The 15,065-nt window shown below is 33.2% G+C and overlaps 4 protein-coding genes across 4 annotated transcripts; 1 reads left to right on the forward strand and 3 right to left on the reverse strand.

Annotated features, from left to right (window-relative positions):
- Positions 1–7,830: 7,830 nt before the first annotated feature.
- Positions 7,831–8,349, reverse strand: LOC101216590 (pectinesterase inhibitor). Its single transcript, XM_004148186.2, has one exon. It carries the CDS (start codon positions 8,347–8,349, stop codon positions 7,831–7,833), a length of 519 nt encoding a protein of 172 aa, XP_004148234.2.
- Positions 8,350–11,055: 2,706 nt separating this feature from the next.
- Positions 11,056–11,604, reverse strand: LOC105436004 (pectinesterase inhibitor). The gene has a single exon (XM_031887011.1). It carries the CDS (start codon positions 11,602–11,604, stop codon positions 11,056–11,058), a length of 549 nt encoding a protein of 182 aa, XP_031742871.1.
- Positions 11,605–12,292: 688 nt separating this feature from the next.
- Positions 12,293–13,191, reverse strand: LOC116404326 (pectinesterase inhibitor-like). The gene has a single exon (XM_031886507.1). The coding sequence runs from the start codon at positions 13,022–13,024 to the stop codon at positions 12,476–12,478; it is 549 nt and encodes a 182-aa protein (XP_031742367.1). The 5' UTR covers positions 13,025–13,191; the 3' UTR covers positions 12,293–12,475.
- An 834-nt stretch (positions 13,192–14,025) lies between these two features.
- On the forward strand, positions 14,026–14,607 carry LOC101216104 (pectinesterase inhibitor). Its single transcript, XM_004148184.1, has one exon. It carries the CDS (start codon positions 14,026–14,028, stop codon positions 14,605–14,607), a length of 582 nt encoding a protein of 193 aa, XP_004148232.1.
- Positions 14,608–15,065: the final 458 nt, after the last annotated feature.

A 15,065-nucleotide genomic window follows, 5' to 3' on the forward strand; every position in this document is an offset into this window, starting at 1 on the left:
GGACTTGTAGACGACGAACCCTAAGCAAAACCAATGTGGACGACGGTGAGAGATCAGAATGTTGTTGTGAAATCGTGAGAGGCAGGGTATCGCAGTCGTCGTGTTGGGTTTTACCGTGGCTTTCGCAGTCGTGCTAGAGCGCACTAGAGAGCAAAAATAATTAGATTGAAATTGGCTAGAAATTGAGGGAAATATTTGGAGGGAACTTAAATATTTATTTCCCACTTTTTCTTTGTTCTTCTTTTCCATATCCCATTTAAAATAATGGGCTATCAAAAGTTTGTTTTGGTGTAGTGCTATTTGTGTCCCGAATCGTCCCTCATCAAATTGAGAATTTTCCGCCCATTCCGTGGAGACCTGACTCCACAAGAATCTTTGTTATCCCTAGCAACCATTGCATGTTGATCACGACTCGTCACTAGCAAGTTGTTTTATAGTGAACATTTGACATTGATAGAAATAATTTTTGTATATAACAAATTAAACAAACTTATATACATAACACTTGTGTGAAATTGTTTGTCAAACACACATATGTTTTTGTTTTACGAAGTTTTTATTGAAAGCCAATTTTTAAAAAATATTTTTCTTTAGACATTCCAAGTGGACTCTAAATTTGGGTCATTGTTATAATATAGTTCTAACTAAATCTGATTCTTGGCATGGGTACGAGTTGTGAAAGGGAAGGAAACGCAGAGCAGCCAAATCTTAATGTAATTACCATCGAAATCAAAAAACTTCAAAAGCAGTATTGTTCCATAAGTAAAACAAGCATTTAAACCAAAAAGTTATGGGTTAAATATCAATCACGTTTTTAAACAAGCATCTAATAACACACAACCCTATAACTCTAACCAAAACCTTAGACTATGAAACCCCAAACGCTCCACCCCGAATCTTGTAATCACGAACTTCGAACCGATCCATGCACCCTAAACCCTAAACCTCTAAACCCCCAATCCCGAAATCCAAACCCAAAATCCTAAACATTGAACCCTAAAGTACCCTTTAACCCCTAACCCCAAACCATGAACCCCGAACCCCGAAACTCGAACCTCGAACCTCGAAACCTATAACCCCAAAACCACAAACCTCAAAACCTCGAAAAGTTTAAACCTCGAAACCAAAACCCCTAAACCCAAACCCCAAACCTTCCAACCTCCCATCCCCCAAACCCCCAACCCCCAAAACCCCAAAACCTCGAAACCTCGAAACCCAAACCCCAACCCCTCAAACCTTCCAACCCCTAACCCCTAAACCTACAAACCCCCAAACCTCCAAAACCCCTAAACTTTGATTAATATTGGTCATCGTCTCGGAAACTAATAACACACAACCCTATAACTATAAACTAATAACACTACTAGGTGGCCTCATTTTGAGTAATTTTAAAGTTTTTTCCCACAAAAACTGCTTGGAGACGTCCTAGACTCTGTTTTTATTTTTCTCCCAATACTTTTCTTCGAATGGTTTAGTTTTTTTGTTCTAGTTTGTTGCACCTATTTTGATCGATGAGAGTCGGCGGATAAGTGTGGCATCCCATCTATTTTGCATACTGTATGACATATAAAAATACCCTAGGACCTAGGGGTCGAGTGGGGCTCGTTGGTGGTATACTACGGTAGCGCCAAAAATGGTCTAAAAATGGCCAACGCTTTAGCCTACAAAAAAATGGCCAATTTTGAACCATGTTAAAATGTCTCGAAAGTTCACATCTAACTACTAGGTGGCCTCATTTTGAGTAATATTAAAGTTTTTTCTCACAAAAAATGCTCGGAGATGCCCCAGACTCTGTTTTTATTTTTCTCCCAATACTTTTCTTCGAATGGTTTAGTTTGTTTGTTCTACTTTGTTGCATCTATTTAGACTGATGAGAGTCGACGAATAAGTGTGGCATCCCATCTATTTTGCATATTGCATGACATAGAAAAATACCCTAGGGCCTAGGGATCGGGTGTGGCTCGTTGGTGGTGTACTACGGTAGCGCAGAAAACGGTCCAAAAATGGCCAATGCTAAAGCCTACAAAAAAATTGCCGATTTTGAACCATGTTAAAATGTCTCGAAAATCACGTATAACTACTAGGTGGCCTCATTTTGAGTAATATTAAAGTTTTTGCCAACAAAAACTGCTTGGAGACGCCCCATACTCAGTTTTTATTTTTCTCCTAATACTTTTCTTCGAATGGTTTAGTTTTTTTGTTCTACTTTGTTGCACCTATTTAGATCGATGAGAGTCGGCAGATAAGTGTGACATCTCATCTATTTTGCATATTGTATGACACAAAAAAAATAGCATAGGGCCTAGGGATAGGGTGGGGCTCGTTGATGGCGTTCTACGTTAGCACCCAAAACGGTCAAAAAATGGCCAATGCTTTAGCCTACTAAAAAATGGCCAATGCTAAAGCCTACAAAAAAATTGCCGATTTTGAACCATGTTAAAATGTCTCATAAATTTACGTATAACTACTAAGTGGCCTCATTTTGAGTAATATTAAAGTTTTTTCCCACAAAAACTGCTTGGAGACGCCCCAGACTCGATTTTTATTTTTCTCCTAATACTTTTCTTCGATTGGTTTAGTTTTTTTCATTTCCTTTTGTTGCACCTATTTAAACTGACAATAGTCGGCAGATAAGTGTGGCATCTCATCTATTTAGCATACTGTATGACACAAAAAAATAGTCTAAGGCCTAGGGATAGGGTGGGGCTCGCTGATGGCGTTCTACGTTAGCATCCAAAACAGTCAAAAAATGGTCATTGCTTTAGCCTACAAAAAAATGGCTAATTTTGAACCATGTGAAAAAAGTCTCGAAAATTCAAATTTAACCACTAGGTGGCCTCATTTTGAGTAATATCAAATCTTTTCAAACAAAAATGGCTCGGAGATGCCCCATACTCAGTTTTTATTTTTCTTCCAGTACTTTTCTTCGAATGGTTTAGTTTTTTTGTTCTACTTTGTTGCACCTATTTAGACCGAGGTTAGTTCGCGGGTAAGTGTGGCATCCCATCTATTTTGCATATTGTATGACACAGAAAAATAACCTAGTGCTTAGGGGTCGGGTGAAGCTCGCTTGTGGTGTACTACGGTAGCACCCAAAACGGTCAAAAATGGTCAATGCTTTAACCTACTAAAAAATGGCCAATTTTTTACCATGTGAAAAAAGTCCTGAAAATTCAGATCAAACCACTAGCTGACCTCATTTTGAGTAATATTAAAGTTAGATATGAATTTTCGATTCCTTTTACATCATTCTAAATTGGGTCTCGGGCACATCTTTTTCTGCCTTTGTTGGCAAAAACTTTAATACCACTCAGAATGATGTCACCCAGTATTTAGATGTGAGTTTTTGAGACATTTGGCATTGTTCTAAGATGGGTCCTTTCTTCGTAGGCTAATGCATTGGCCAATTTTTCAACGTTTTCAGGCGATAATAAAAACTGACTTCCATGCATATTTTTTTCGACCTTTATGGTTAACAAACTTTAATAGCACTCAAAATGAGGCCACCTAGTAGTTAGATGTGAATTTTCGAGACCCTTGACATCGTTCTAAGATGGGTCCTCTCTTCGTAGGCTAATGCATTGGCCCTTTTTTCAACGTTTTGGGGTAAAAATAAAAACAGACTCCTGGGCATATTTTTTAAGGCCTTTATGGCAAAAAAAACTTCAATACCACTCAAAATGAGGCCACTCAGTAGTTAGCCGTGAGTTTTCGAAACCTTTGACATCGTTCTAGGATGGGTCCTCTCTTCGTAGGCTGATGCATTGGCCATTTTTTCAACGTATTGGGATGAAAATAAAATCTGACTCCTAGATATCTTTTTTTCGGCCTTTATGGGCAAAAAACTTTAATACCACTCAAAATGAGGTCACACAGTAGCTATATGTGAATTTACGAGACCTTTGACATCGTTCTAAGATGGGTCATCTCTTCGTAGCCTAATGCATTGACCTATTTTTCAACGTTTTGAGACGAAAATAAAAACCGACTCCCGGGCATATTTTTTTTCGGCATTTATGGGCAAAAAACATTAATACCACTCAAAATGAGGCCACCCAATAGTTAGATGTGAGTTTTCGAGACATTTGACATCGTTCTAAGATGGGTTCTCTATTTGTAGGCTAATGCATTGGCCCTTTTTTCAACCTTTTGGTGCGAAAATAAAAATCGACCCCTGGTCATATTTTTTTTGGCCTTTTTCGGCAAATAACTTTAATACCACTCAAAATGAGGCAACCCAATAGTTAGCTGTGAGTTTTCAAAACCTTTGACATCGTTCTAGGATCGGTCCTCTCTTCGTAGGCTAATGCATTTGCCCATTTTCAAACGTTTTGGGAAAAAAATAAAAATCGACTCCCAGGCATATTTTTTTCGGTCTTTATGGGCAAAAAACTTTAATACCACTCAGATTAAGGCAACCCAGTAGTTAGATTTGAATTTTTGAGACCCTTGACACAGTTCTAAGATGGGTCCTCTCTTCGTAGGCTAATGTACTGACCCTTTTTTCAACGTTTTGGGACGAAAATAAAAACCGACTCCCGGGCATATTTCTTTTGGCCTTTATGGGCAAAAAACTTTAATACCACTCAAAATGATGCCACCTAGTAGTTAGATGTGAATTTTCGAGACTTTTGACACCGTTCTAAGATGAGCCCTCTCTTCGTAGGCTAATGCATTGGCCCTTTTTCAAAGTTTAGGGGTGAAAATAAAAACCGACTCCCTGACATATGTTTTTCGGCCTTTATAGGCAAAAAACTTTAATACCACTCAAAATGAAGTCACACAGTAGTTAGATGTGAATTTTCGAGACTTTTGAACTCGTTCTAAGATGGGTCCTCTCTTCGTAGGCTAATGCATTGACCCTTTTTTCAACGTTTTGGGGCGAAAATAAAAATCGGATCCAGGACATATTTTTTTCGGCCTTTATGGACAAAAAACTTTAATACCACTCAAAATGAGGCCACCCAATAGTTAGCTGTGAGTTTTCAAAACCTTTGACATCGTTCTAGGATCGGTCATCTCTTCGTAGGCTAATGCATTTGCCCTTTTTCAAACGTTTTGGGGCAAAAATAAAAATCGACTCCCAGACATATTTTTTTCGGCCTTTATGGGCAAAAAACTTTAATACCACTCAGATTGAGGCAACCCAGTAGTTAGATTTGAATTTTTGAGACCCTTGACACCGTTCTAAGATGTGTCATCTCTTCGTAGGCTAATGCATTGGCCATTTTTTCAACGTTTTGGTGCGAAAATAAAAACCGACTCTCGGGCATACATTTTTCGGCCTTTACGGGCAAAAAACTTTAATATCACTCAAAATTAGGCCACCCAGTAGTTAGATAAGAATTTTTGAGATCCTTGACACCGTTCTAAGATGGGTCGTCTCTTCGTAGGCTAATGCATTAACCCTTTTTTCAACGTTTTGGGGCAAAAATAAAAACCGACTTCCCGACATATTTTTCGGCCTTTACGGACAAAATTTTTTAATACCACTCAAAATGAGGTCACCCAGTAGTTAGATGTGAATTTTCGAGACCCTTTTCACCGTTCTAAGATGGGTCCTCTCTTCGTAAGCTAATGCATTGGTCCTTTTTTCAACGTTTTGGGGCGAAAATAAAAACCGACTCCCGGACATATATTTTTTCCTTTATGGGCAAAAAACTTTAATATCACTCAAAATGAGACCAACCAGTAGTTAGATGTGAATTTTTGAGACCGTTGACACCGTTCTAAGATGGGTCCTCTCTTCGTAGGCTAATGCATTGGCCATTTTTCAACGTTTTGGGGCGAAAATAAAAATCGACTCCCGGTGATATTTTTTTCGGCCTTTATGGGCAAAAAACTTTAATACCACTCAGAATGAGGCCACCTAGTAGTTAGATGTGAATTTTCGAGACTTTTAACACCGTTCTAAGATGGGTCATCTCTTCGTAGGCTAATGCATTGGCCCTTTTTCAAAGTTTAGGGGCGAAAATAAAAACCTACTCCCGGGCATATGTTTTTCGGCCTTTATGGGCAAAAAACATTAATACCACTTAAAATGAGGCCACACAGTAGTTAGATGTGAATTTTCGAGACTGTTGAACTCGTTCTAAGATGGGTCCTCTCTTCGTAGGCTAATGCATTGACCCTTTTTTCAACGTTTTGGGGAGAAAATAAAAATCGACTCCGGGGCATATTTTTTTCGGGCTTTATGGACAAAAAACTTTAATACCACTCAAAATGAGGCCACCTAGTAGTTAGATGTGAATTTTTTAGAACTTTGACACCGTTTTAAGATGAGTCATTTCTTCGTAGGCTAATGGATTGACCATTTTTTCAACGTTTTGGGGCGAAAATAAAAATTGAATCTCATGCATATTTTTTTCAGCCTTTATGGGCAAAAAACTTTAATACCACTCAAAATGAAGCCACCTAGTAGTTAGATGTGAATTTTCGAGACCTTTGACATCGTTCTAAGATGGGTTCTCTCTCGTAGGCTAATGCATTGGCCCTTTTTTCAACGTTTTGGGGCGAAAATCAAAATCAACTCCCAGACATATTTTTTTCGGCCTTTATGGGCAAAAAACGTTAATACCACTTAGAATGAGGTCACCCAGTAGTTAGATGTGAATTTTCGAGACCCTTGACACCGTTCTAAGATGGGTCATCTCTTCGTAGGCTAATGTATTGACCCTTTTTTCAACGTTTTGGGATAAAAATAAAAACCGACTCCCGGGCATATTTCTTTTGGCCTTTATGGGCAAAAAACTTTAATACCACTCAAAATGAGGCCACCTAGTAGTTAGATGTGAATTTTCGAGACTTTTGACACCGTTCTAAGATGAGTCGTCTCTTCGTAGGCTAATGCATTGGCCCTTTTTCAAAGTTTAGGGGCGAAAATAAAAACCGACTCCCGGGCATATGTTTTTCGGCCTTTATGGGCAAAAAACTTTAATACCACTTAAAATGAGGCCACATAGTAGTTAGATGTGAATTTTCGAGACTTTTGAACTCGTTCTAAGATGGGTCCTCTCTTCGTAGGCTAATGCATTGACCCTTTTTTCAACGTTTTGGGGAGAAAATAAAAATCGACTTCGGGGCATATTTTTTTCGGCCTTTATGGACAAAAAACTTTAATACCACTCAAAATGAAGTCACCTAGTAGTTAGATGTGAATTTTTGAGACCTTTGACATCGTTCTAAGATGGGTTCTCTCTTCGTAGGCTAATGCATTGGCCATTTTTTCAACGTTTTGGGGCGAAAATCATAAAGGTGTAATGAAATATTTATTACAATAAATTATATATTTTTTAAAATATGTGATATTTAAATTTAATGTGAAGGACAAATGATAATAAAAATCTCGAAAGCTTATTAATAAAAATAAATGAGATTTTTTTTTTTTTTACATTAATCTAAAATCATAACCAAATTAGATGTTTTCTCTAATTCTTTCACAAAATTTTTGTCATGTGGCTCATTTTAATATAGCAGTGATTACAAATTTAGTTTACATCTTGACAATATTAGTCTCTATTTCTTTTAATAAGAAAAAGTGCAATAAATATGTAACCTCTTACTGCTAAACCAAATTTAATTAGTGTTTATGCAATTTTTTAATATACTTCCTTTCTTGAAATTACCTATTAATATAATTATATCAGTGTCTATTATGATATTACCTTTCAAGTCTAATTTTTGATTAGTTTGAATTGTCTATTAATTGATTTTTTTATCTTATAAAGTTTAACCAAAACCAATTCCAATCACCATCTCACATTGTAATGTTGTTATTTTAAAAATTAAACTTCATTTTATTTATTGATAAAAATCTCCAAGTTAGCACCCTCAAAAAAGATTGGATATAACCAAAATAATACTGCATATATCATTTATAGTCTTGCCATTCTCCAAAAGCAATGATGTATCCTTCGGTGGCTGAGCGAACTTATCTTGACAATCACCAATATTCGTCATGGCACCAGAAGTTACAATATTGACACCATTAAAGTCCTCAACTGCTAAGTCCTTTTGGGCATTTTCAATATCACCAACAGCTTCATCATAGCTCTCAACACAAGATGAATATCGTTGCTTAAGTTGAGGATTAGTGGCGGTTTTTGCCAATGAGTTGGCTAGGGTCAAAGATTTGCCAGCATTTGTATGGGCAAGGTTTAAGGTGTATACAACCAAGCCTTTCAGATCTGTAGTGCCTGCGGATTTCAACACACTTGAACAAAATGGCGGATTCGAGGTTTTTGGACAAATGGTGGAAATGACATCGTTAGATGATGCCACATATGAAATGATGATGAACAAAAGAACTCCAATGAGAGAGACAGTAATGAAACAAGAGTTATTGGCCATTTTATAAAATTCTTCGTTCTTTGCCAATATTGTGTTCTTATTGATATCTTATTGATATGAGTCAATTCATCAATACATATATAGATGAATTTTAGAGAGATGGTTTTTTAAAGAAATGTAATTAAATAGCATATTTTAGTATTTTGTTTGTTTTTTTCTTACTTTTATCTTTAAAAAATTAACAAAAAAACAAATTGTTCATGAATATTGGTGTTTTTTTTTTCTTTTTGACATAGTTACAACTAATGGATTTTTTTATAAAAAAAAACAACTAAGATGCTAAAATTTGAATTTTCCCACCATGTATGATGCCAAAAACGTGGGTGAAGTGTAAGAATATATTGGTCAAGTTATATTGATAGTTTTTTGGATTTTGTTTAAGAAATAAAAATTCAATGATTTGTTTTTCAAAATAATCATCAAAATAATGAAACATAAGAGAAAATAAAAATTTAAATTCAAGAAACGTAGATATTCAATAGTGTTGATTTTCTTAACCATTTCACTTTGATGAATACAAAATTTTATAGAATATGATCGGTTTAGGTACTTTTTCAAAATGCATTTTATATTTGTTCAAAAATAGGTAATGTAATAAATTTAAATTTAAATTTTCTCATATATTATTTAAAAAGAAAAAAGAAATTATTCCATGTAGTACAAAGTGAAAAGAATGTTATAGTAAATTAATATGTTAGTATTGGATCCAATACTATAGTATAATATATAATGCAATGTTTTTTATTCTAATATATATATATATATATATATAATATATATATATATATCTACTATGAAGTTGGAAGAAATGATGGATTGTTTCACCATATTAGTTACTATTTTGAATCAATTAAATCTTTTTTTTTTTGTGTTGGATTTTATTATTTTTTTTAATGTAACTATATGTATTTATTTTGTTTTACTGCATCTCACATATATATTTGAAAGAATCACATATATATTTGAAAGAATCAATGTACTAATTTGATGTGTACTATAACTGCCTCCACTCTAAACTGATGCATCAAATTGGTCGTAGCTATTGTACATCCTATCTCGAGATCAGTTAATCATATCCTACCGATAAATTATACTTATTTAAACTAAAATTTTATTTTTTAAAATATATAAATTTATTTTGTTAACTAAAAATTGGAAAAGCATCTCCACCTTCTTTCAAATGGAGAGTTACACTATAAAAATCACACACTATATCACAAAGAGCAATATAGGAATTTATGAAAAATTTAAGAACAAAAGAGATAAATATATATATAAATTCTTCCCACATACCCCTTTCAACAACATTTTTTAGAGATCACAAATTTAGTTTACATCATGTCAAGGTAATATTTGTTTGTAGTTTATTTTTTTTCAAAAGACGTGTAATAAATTTCTAACTTATTGCTACTAAACCAATCTTTAATTAGTGTTATGTAGTTTTTTTTAAAAAAAATTAGTTTTGTGACCAATGGACACTTGTTTGATTGTTTCAAGTTTGTATCAAATAAATTTTAGGGTGGAAAAACCTCGTATTATTTATCGTTGTCGTGGGTCTCTTCTAGAAATGTGTGTCGACCCACTTTTCCTGACCTGTTCTTGCCTTTTACATACTAACGTATCTCATCCGTGGTGCTTAACATGGAGTATATATAGTTCATCTAATTAAGCACACAAAAGTAAAGTCTTTTATAGTGAGATAATTACTTACACCTTATTCAAGGTGTGTTTCAAATGAGATTATTTATAATGGTCTTGCTTTGACATCTACCTCTAGATTAGTATAAAGTTGTGCGGTGTTAAGATAGTTGTGAACATCAAGGTTGCTCTATGATCTTTAACACATGTCATAAGTTGCGTATAATACTAGCAATGTTGAGGAGATTATGTTTCTCGAAGTTGCAGGATGCTCCATCATTGAGATCAACTTTGATTATTCTTGAGGAGATTTGTCTCGTACATAGATAGCTTTTTTTATTTTTTCTTGTTCTTGGATCCACATAAGGACTTTGAGTCTTGGAACAACCAAACAGAATAGATTTTTTATATTTAATATTTATTAATTAAAATTTAATCTATTAAATGCAAGATTGAAAATTTATGATCCAATAAAAACAATTATCCAGACTTATTAAACTCAAATCTTAAAAAAAAAAAAATCATTCACTTTACTTATTAAAGTTAAAAGAAAAACTTATTAGAAAATCAGTTGTTAGTAAGTTGGTAAGTTCGATCTCGTTGAAAATAGGTGAAATAATCGTATTTATTTCAAATATCAATAGTTTTACAAACTATCCTATCTATTTCTATATATTGCATCCAATCTCTAATGTCGAGTAGCGTTATAGATTCGTTTCTCCACCCTTGTAAGAAAAGAAAATAGAAAGTCATTGGTAATAAATCTCAATTCTAATATCTAATAACCAAATCCAAAAGTAAGTTTCTATCCACAATTTCTATGTGCAAATTTTTATTTGGAGTTTTTTCAAGAATAATTAAAATATAAATTATTTGCACTTTATTTATTAAAAAAATATCCCTTTTTATTTATTATTTGGGCCACCAAATAAATTCATCAAAAATTTTAATTTGGCCCATACAAATAATACACAATAAAATGACCAAATATTTGCAACCTTAATTAGAATATTGATGGCTATATGCATACTACAAGCCCTTACAAATACCAAGAATTAAATGGAGCACCTATGGAAGAAGATTAGATATAACTAAAATAATGCTACATACATCGTTTAAAGTCTTTCCATCCTTGAGCAGCGATGGATCTATCCGTAGTTGTTTGAAGCTATCTAGACAGTCGCTGACCGACGTCATGACGCCAGAAGTTGCAATGTTGACACCATTGAAATCACCGGAGGCCAAATTGCTTTTAGCATTTTCAATGTCGCTTGTGGCCTCCTCGTAGCTCTCGTAGCAAGACAAATATTGATTCTTAAGCGGAGGATTGGTTGTCATTGCTGCAAGCGACTTGGCTAAATTTGTAGATTTTAGTGCATTTTCATTTGCAAGGTTGAGGGTGTAAGTAGCTAACACTTTCAGGTCCGTGCTGCCTGCAGATTTCAACACGTCCACGCAAAATGGTGGATTTCTAGTTTTCGGACAAATGCTTGATGCTACATCGTTTGATGGTGTCGTTGTAGCACGAGAAGGAACAACGCTGAAGAAAAGAAAAGAAAAAACGAAAACTATGGCAATCGAGCCAAATATTCGAACATTGAGATTGAGATTGATCATTTTTTTATATCTTTTTTTCTTTCTTTTTCTTTCTCTTTCTATTTTTCTTTTTTTCTTTTTTCATTGTTGATATGGATCATTTCAATATGTATATATAGAAGAAATTTACATAAACTTTTTCTTCTTTTTCTCTCCGAATTTAAAGGAAATCAATGGAGGAGACAGAACTTTTCATTTGGATGGGAGACTTTATAGGATAACATTTGGAATTATAATTAAAATTACTTTTACTCTTTGAAACCTTTTTTCACTATATAATAACCATTGGATGTCAAAACCAAACATTCAATTTGTAAAATAAGTCATGCCAATTATTGCTATCCATATAATTATATATAAAATCTAAAATCATTTCTATAGTTGTCAAAATTATTTTCCTCTCACAGTGAAACAAAAATATTATTACAAATTTAAAAAACAAATTTTAGCCGTAAAATTATTCCATATTAAAAATATATTAATTAAATTAGATTTAGGGTAATAACTAATTTAAAATAATTTGATCAAATATAAAATATTTTGTAGTAATTTGGTAATTTTAAAATAAGTTTTACAACCAACCCTATAATAAATCAAAATCTCTTAAAAATTTAAAAGAAATTACTTTAAAAACTTTAAATACAAAGGATCACCACGGCCATGTACATCTTTAATAGTTAGAACTATGTCTAACTAGTCTGGAGTAATCTTTAAATTTGAACATTAACCATCACTCTCTCTCACACCCACTACTCCAAAAAGTAAATCTCTATTTCCTTCTTACATGACTTGAAAAAAAAAAAATCTACTTCTCTTGCATGCATTTGATGAATAATGTGAGAGTAGATTTATTAACAATGTTAATAAGAGCTTACATGAGTTGTTTTTCTCATTATATATTCTTTGGTAGAATACTTGATATAACTAAAATAATGCTATAAATGTCTTTCAACATCTTGGTATTATTTGGAAGCAATGACATATCTTTCAACGGTTGTTTGAAGCTATCATGACAGTCATCAGCTATCATCATTGCATCAGAAATCGCAAGATTAACACCACTATAGTCACCAAATACCAAATCATTTTTAGCTTTTTCAATGTCACACATCGCCTCGTCGTAGTTCTCAAAGCAAAACAAATATTGTTTCTTAAGCAGAGTATTGGTTGTCAGTACTGCAAGTGCTTTGGCTAGAGTCATAGATTTTCCTGCATTTGTGTGAGCAAGTTTTAGGCTGTAAGCGATCAAAGCTTTCAAGTCTATGTTGTTTGCATTTTCCAATATGCTTGCACAAAACGATGGATTACTGGTTTGTGGACATATATTTGATGCTAAAGTGTCGATGTTCGATAGTATCGTATCAGCATTCAAGGGAATGACATTATTGGACAAAAGAAAACCAAATAGAAAAACTCCAAAATTCAAATTGGAACTGATCATTTTCTTAAAAAATAATAAGAACAATACTTTTTTTTTTTTACTTTTCACTATTGTATATATACATATATAGATGAAATTTAGAGAAATGATTTGTTTTTCTCTCCGAGTACAAAGGTATAATCTATGGAGGAGATGGAGAAGTTACCCTTAGAAAGAGATTTTGTAGAACAAATTAAACAAATTGCAAAAAGAGTATTAAATGGATATTTAACCTTTTGACGTGAGTTGTACTTGTACTAACAATTGCAATACATTTTTGTTTATTATATAATTATCGATTGTTTTCAAATGAACTAATTCAATATCTATCAGTACAGTAAAATTTCATTGTACGTTAACGTTAGATTATTCATAACTACATATAGTAGTCTACTGCGGATATAAACTGTAACTATATATATTTTACTATATTTTATAAATAATTTCTTTAATTATTTTGTAATTTAAAATAAAGTTGCTAGCTTTTATCTAAAAAAGTTAATTAAGATAAAAGTTAATTGTTTTAAATGACAAAACTAATAAAAATGTTTTGAATTAATATAGCAAAATGGCATGTCTATCACTAGTAAACGCTATTATTTGATACTAACTAGCTTTAAGACAAATTAAAAGTGATAAACAAAGAACACGAGTTTGATAGACGTCGTAGAAGTACTATACTATAGTATTTATCGTTAATAATATTTTACAATAATTCTTAAATAAAGATTTTTTTTTTTTTTTTTTTTTTGAAGATGAGAAAAGAATTAAGAAACAAATAACAAATAAAACCCACAACACAACTCACATTAAAATTAGGTCAAAATTTATCCTAAAAAACTACTTCTCCAACTTCTCCCATGATCTCCCTCCATTAATTTCCTTTCATTCTTCGGATTCAAACAAATATACAAAACAAAAACAATATATATATATATATATATATATATTTTAATAACCCATTTATTAAATTTCAAATTTGAAAACAAACAAAGGCACACAAAAAGAAATCAATCTTAATAATGGGTAATCTAAATCCCAATTCAAGTTTCAATTCAAACCTTGGAGTTGTTAGTTCCATCTTAATCTTCCTCTTTGGTTTATTTTTCTTTAGTGTAGTTCTTTTGCATGCAGACACAGGTTCTCCAAATGTTCTCACCACAACAATTTGTCCCAAAACAAGAAACTCTACCTTCTGTAAAACCGTATTGAAACCCGTCGGAAAATCCGACGCCGCGCTTCTCAAAGTGGCTAATTATACCCTTACCTTTGCCCATACCACCACCGTCGAAGGCCTCCATCACGCTCAGCGGCTTGCCACCGAGGCCACCGATCCATTGCTTAAACAACGATATTCCGAGTGCTCGCGACGGTTTGATTTTGTGACGAAGGGTTTAGAAGAAGCTATAGAGGCATTGGCTAAAGGTGGGTATATTCCGCTTAGTCATGCTACTGGCGCCGCCGTGGTGGAGGCGGATAGATGTGTAAATATGTTTAAGAAACCACCGCCGGAGCCGTCGAAGCTGCCGGAGAAGGCGAAAAACATAGGAGACATTTGTGACATTGCTGTTTCGGTGTCCAATATTCTCACTGAAGATTACTGATTAAAATATTGGTTTCGACTATTCTTTTATTTTTTTGTTGTTTTATCCTTGTATATTTTTTTTAGCTATGATTTTTTCAATTATTATTCACTGATTATTATATATTCTTGATTTTAGATTATTTAAAACTTAAAAATCTTATTTTTAGTTTAAAATCATATTTTATTCAATCAATTAGTTATTAAAAAATAAACTAAAACTTCCATACTATCTTTTGAACAAACTTGAATATAAACATGAATCGAGTTTATAAAAAACTAAGATACAGTCAGCAAAATAAAATCATGCTTCTATGGTCTAATACTTGATCTTGTAGCACACTAAAGGAAGCCTTCATTTCTAGTTAAATTAAAAGTTCTACTTTAAAAATACGACTCTCCGAACCTAATTTCAATTTGGTATTTAATAAATCCTAAATTTATAAAATTAATTAATCTATTAAATCTAAAATTGATTTA

Source organism: Cucumis sativus, chromosome 6 (assembly GCF_000004075.3).
Source record: "Cucumis sativus cultivar 9930 chromosome 6, Cucumber_9930_V3, whole genome shotgun sequence".
In the NCBI taxonomy this organism is placed as follows: domain Eukaryota; kingdom Viridiplantae; phylum Streptophyta; class Magnoliopsida; order Cucurbitales; family Cucurbitaceae; genus Cucumis; species Cucumis sativus.

Bases quoted from the DNA above. Each gene is read 5' to 3' on its own strand.
- LOC101216590 (XM_004148186.2), bottom strand. From the start codon at position 8,349: ATGGCCAATAACTCTTGTTTCATTACTGTCTCTCTCATTGGAGTTCTT.
- LOC105436004 (XM_031887011.1), bottom strand. From the start codon at position 11,604: ATGATCAATCTCAATCTCAATGTTCGAATATTTGGCTCGATTGCCATA.
- LOC116404326 (XM_031886507.1), bottom strand. From the start codon at position 13,024: ATGATCAGTTCCAATTTGAATTTTGGAGTTTTTCTATTTGGTTTTCTT.
- LOC101216104 (XM_004148184.1), top strand. From the start codon at position 14,026: ATGGGTAATCTAAATCCCAATTCAAGTTTCAATTCAAACCTTGGAGTT.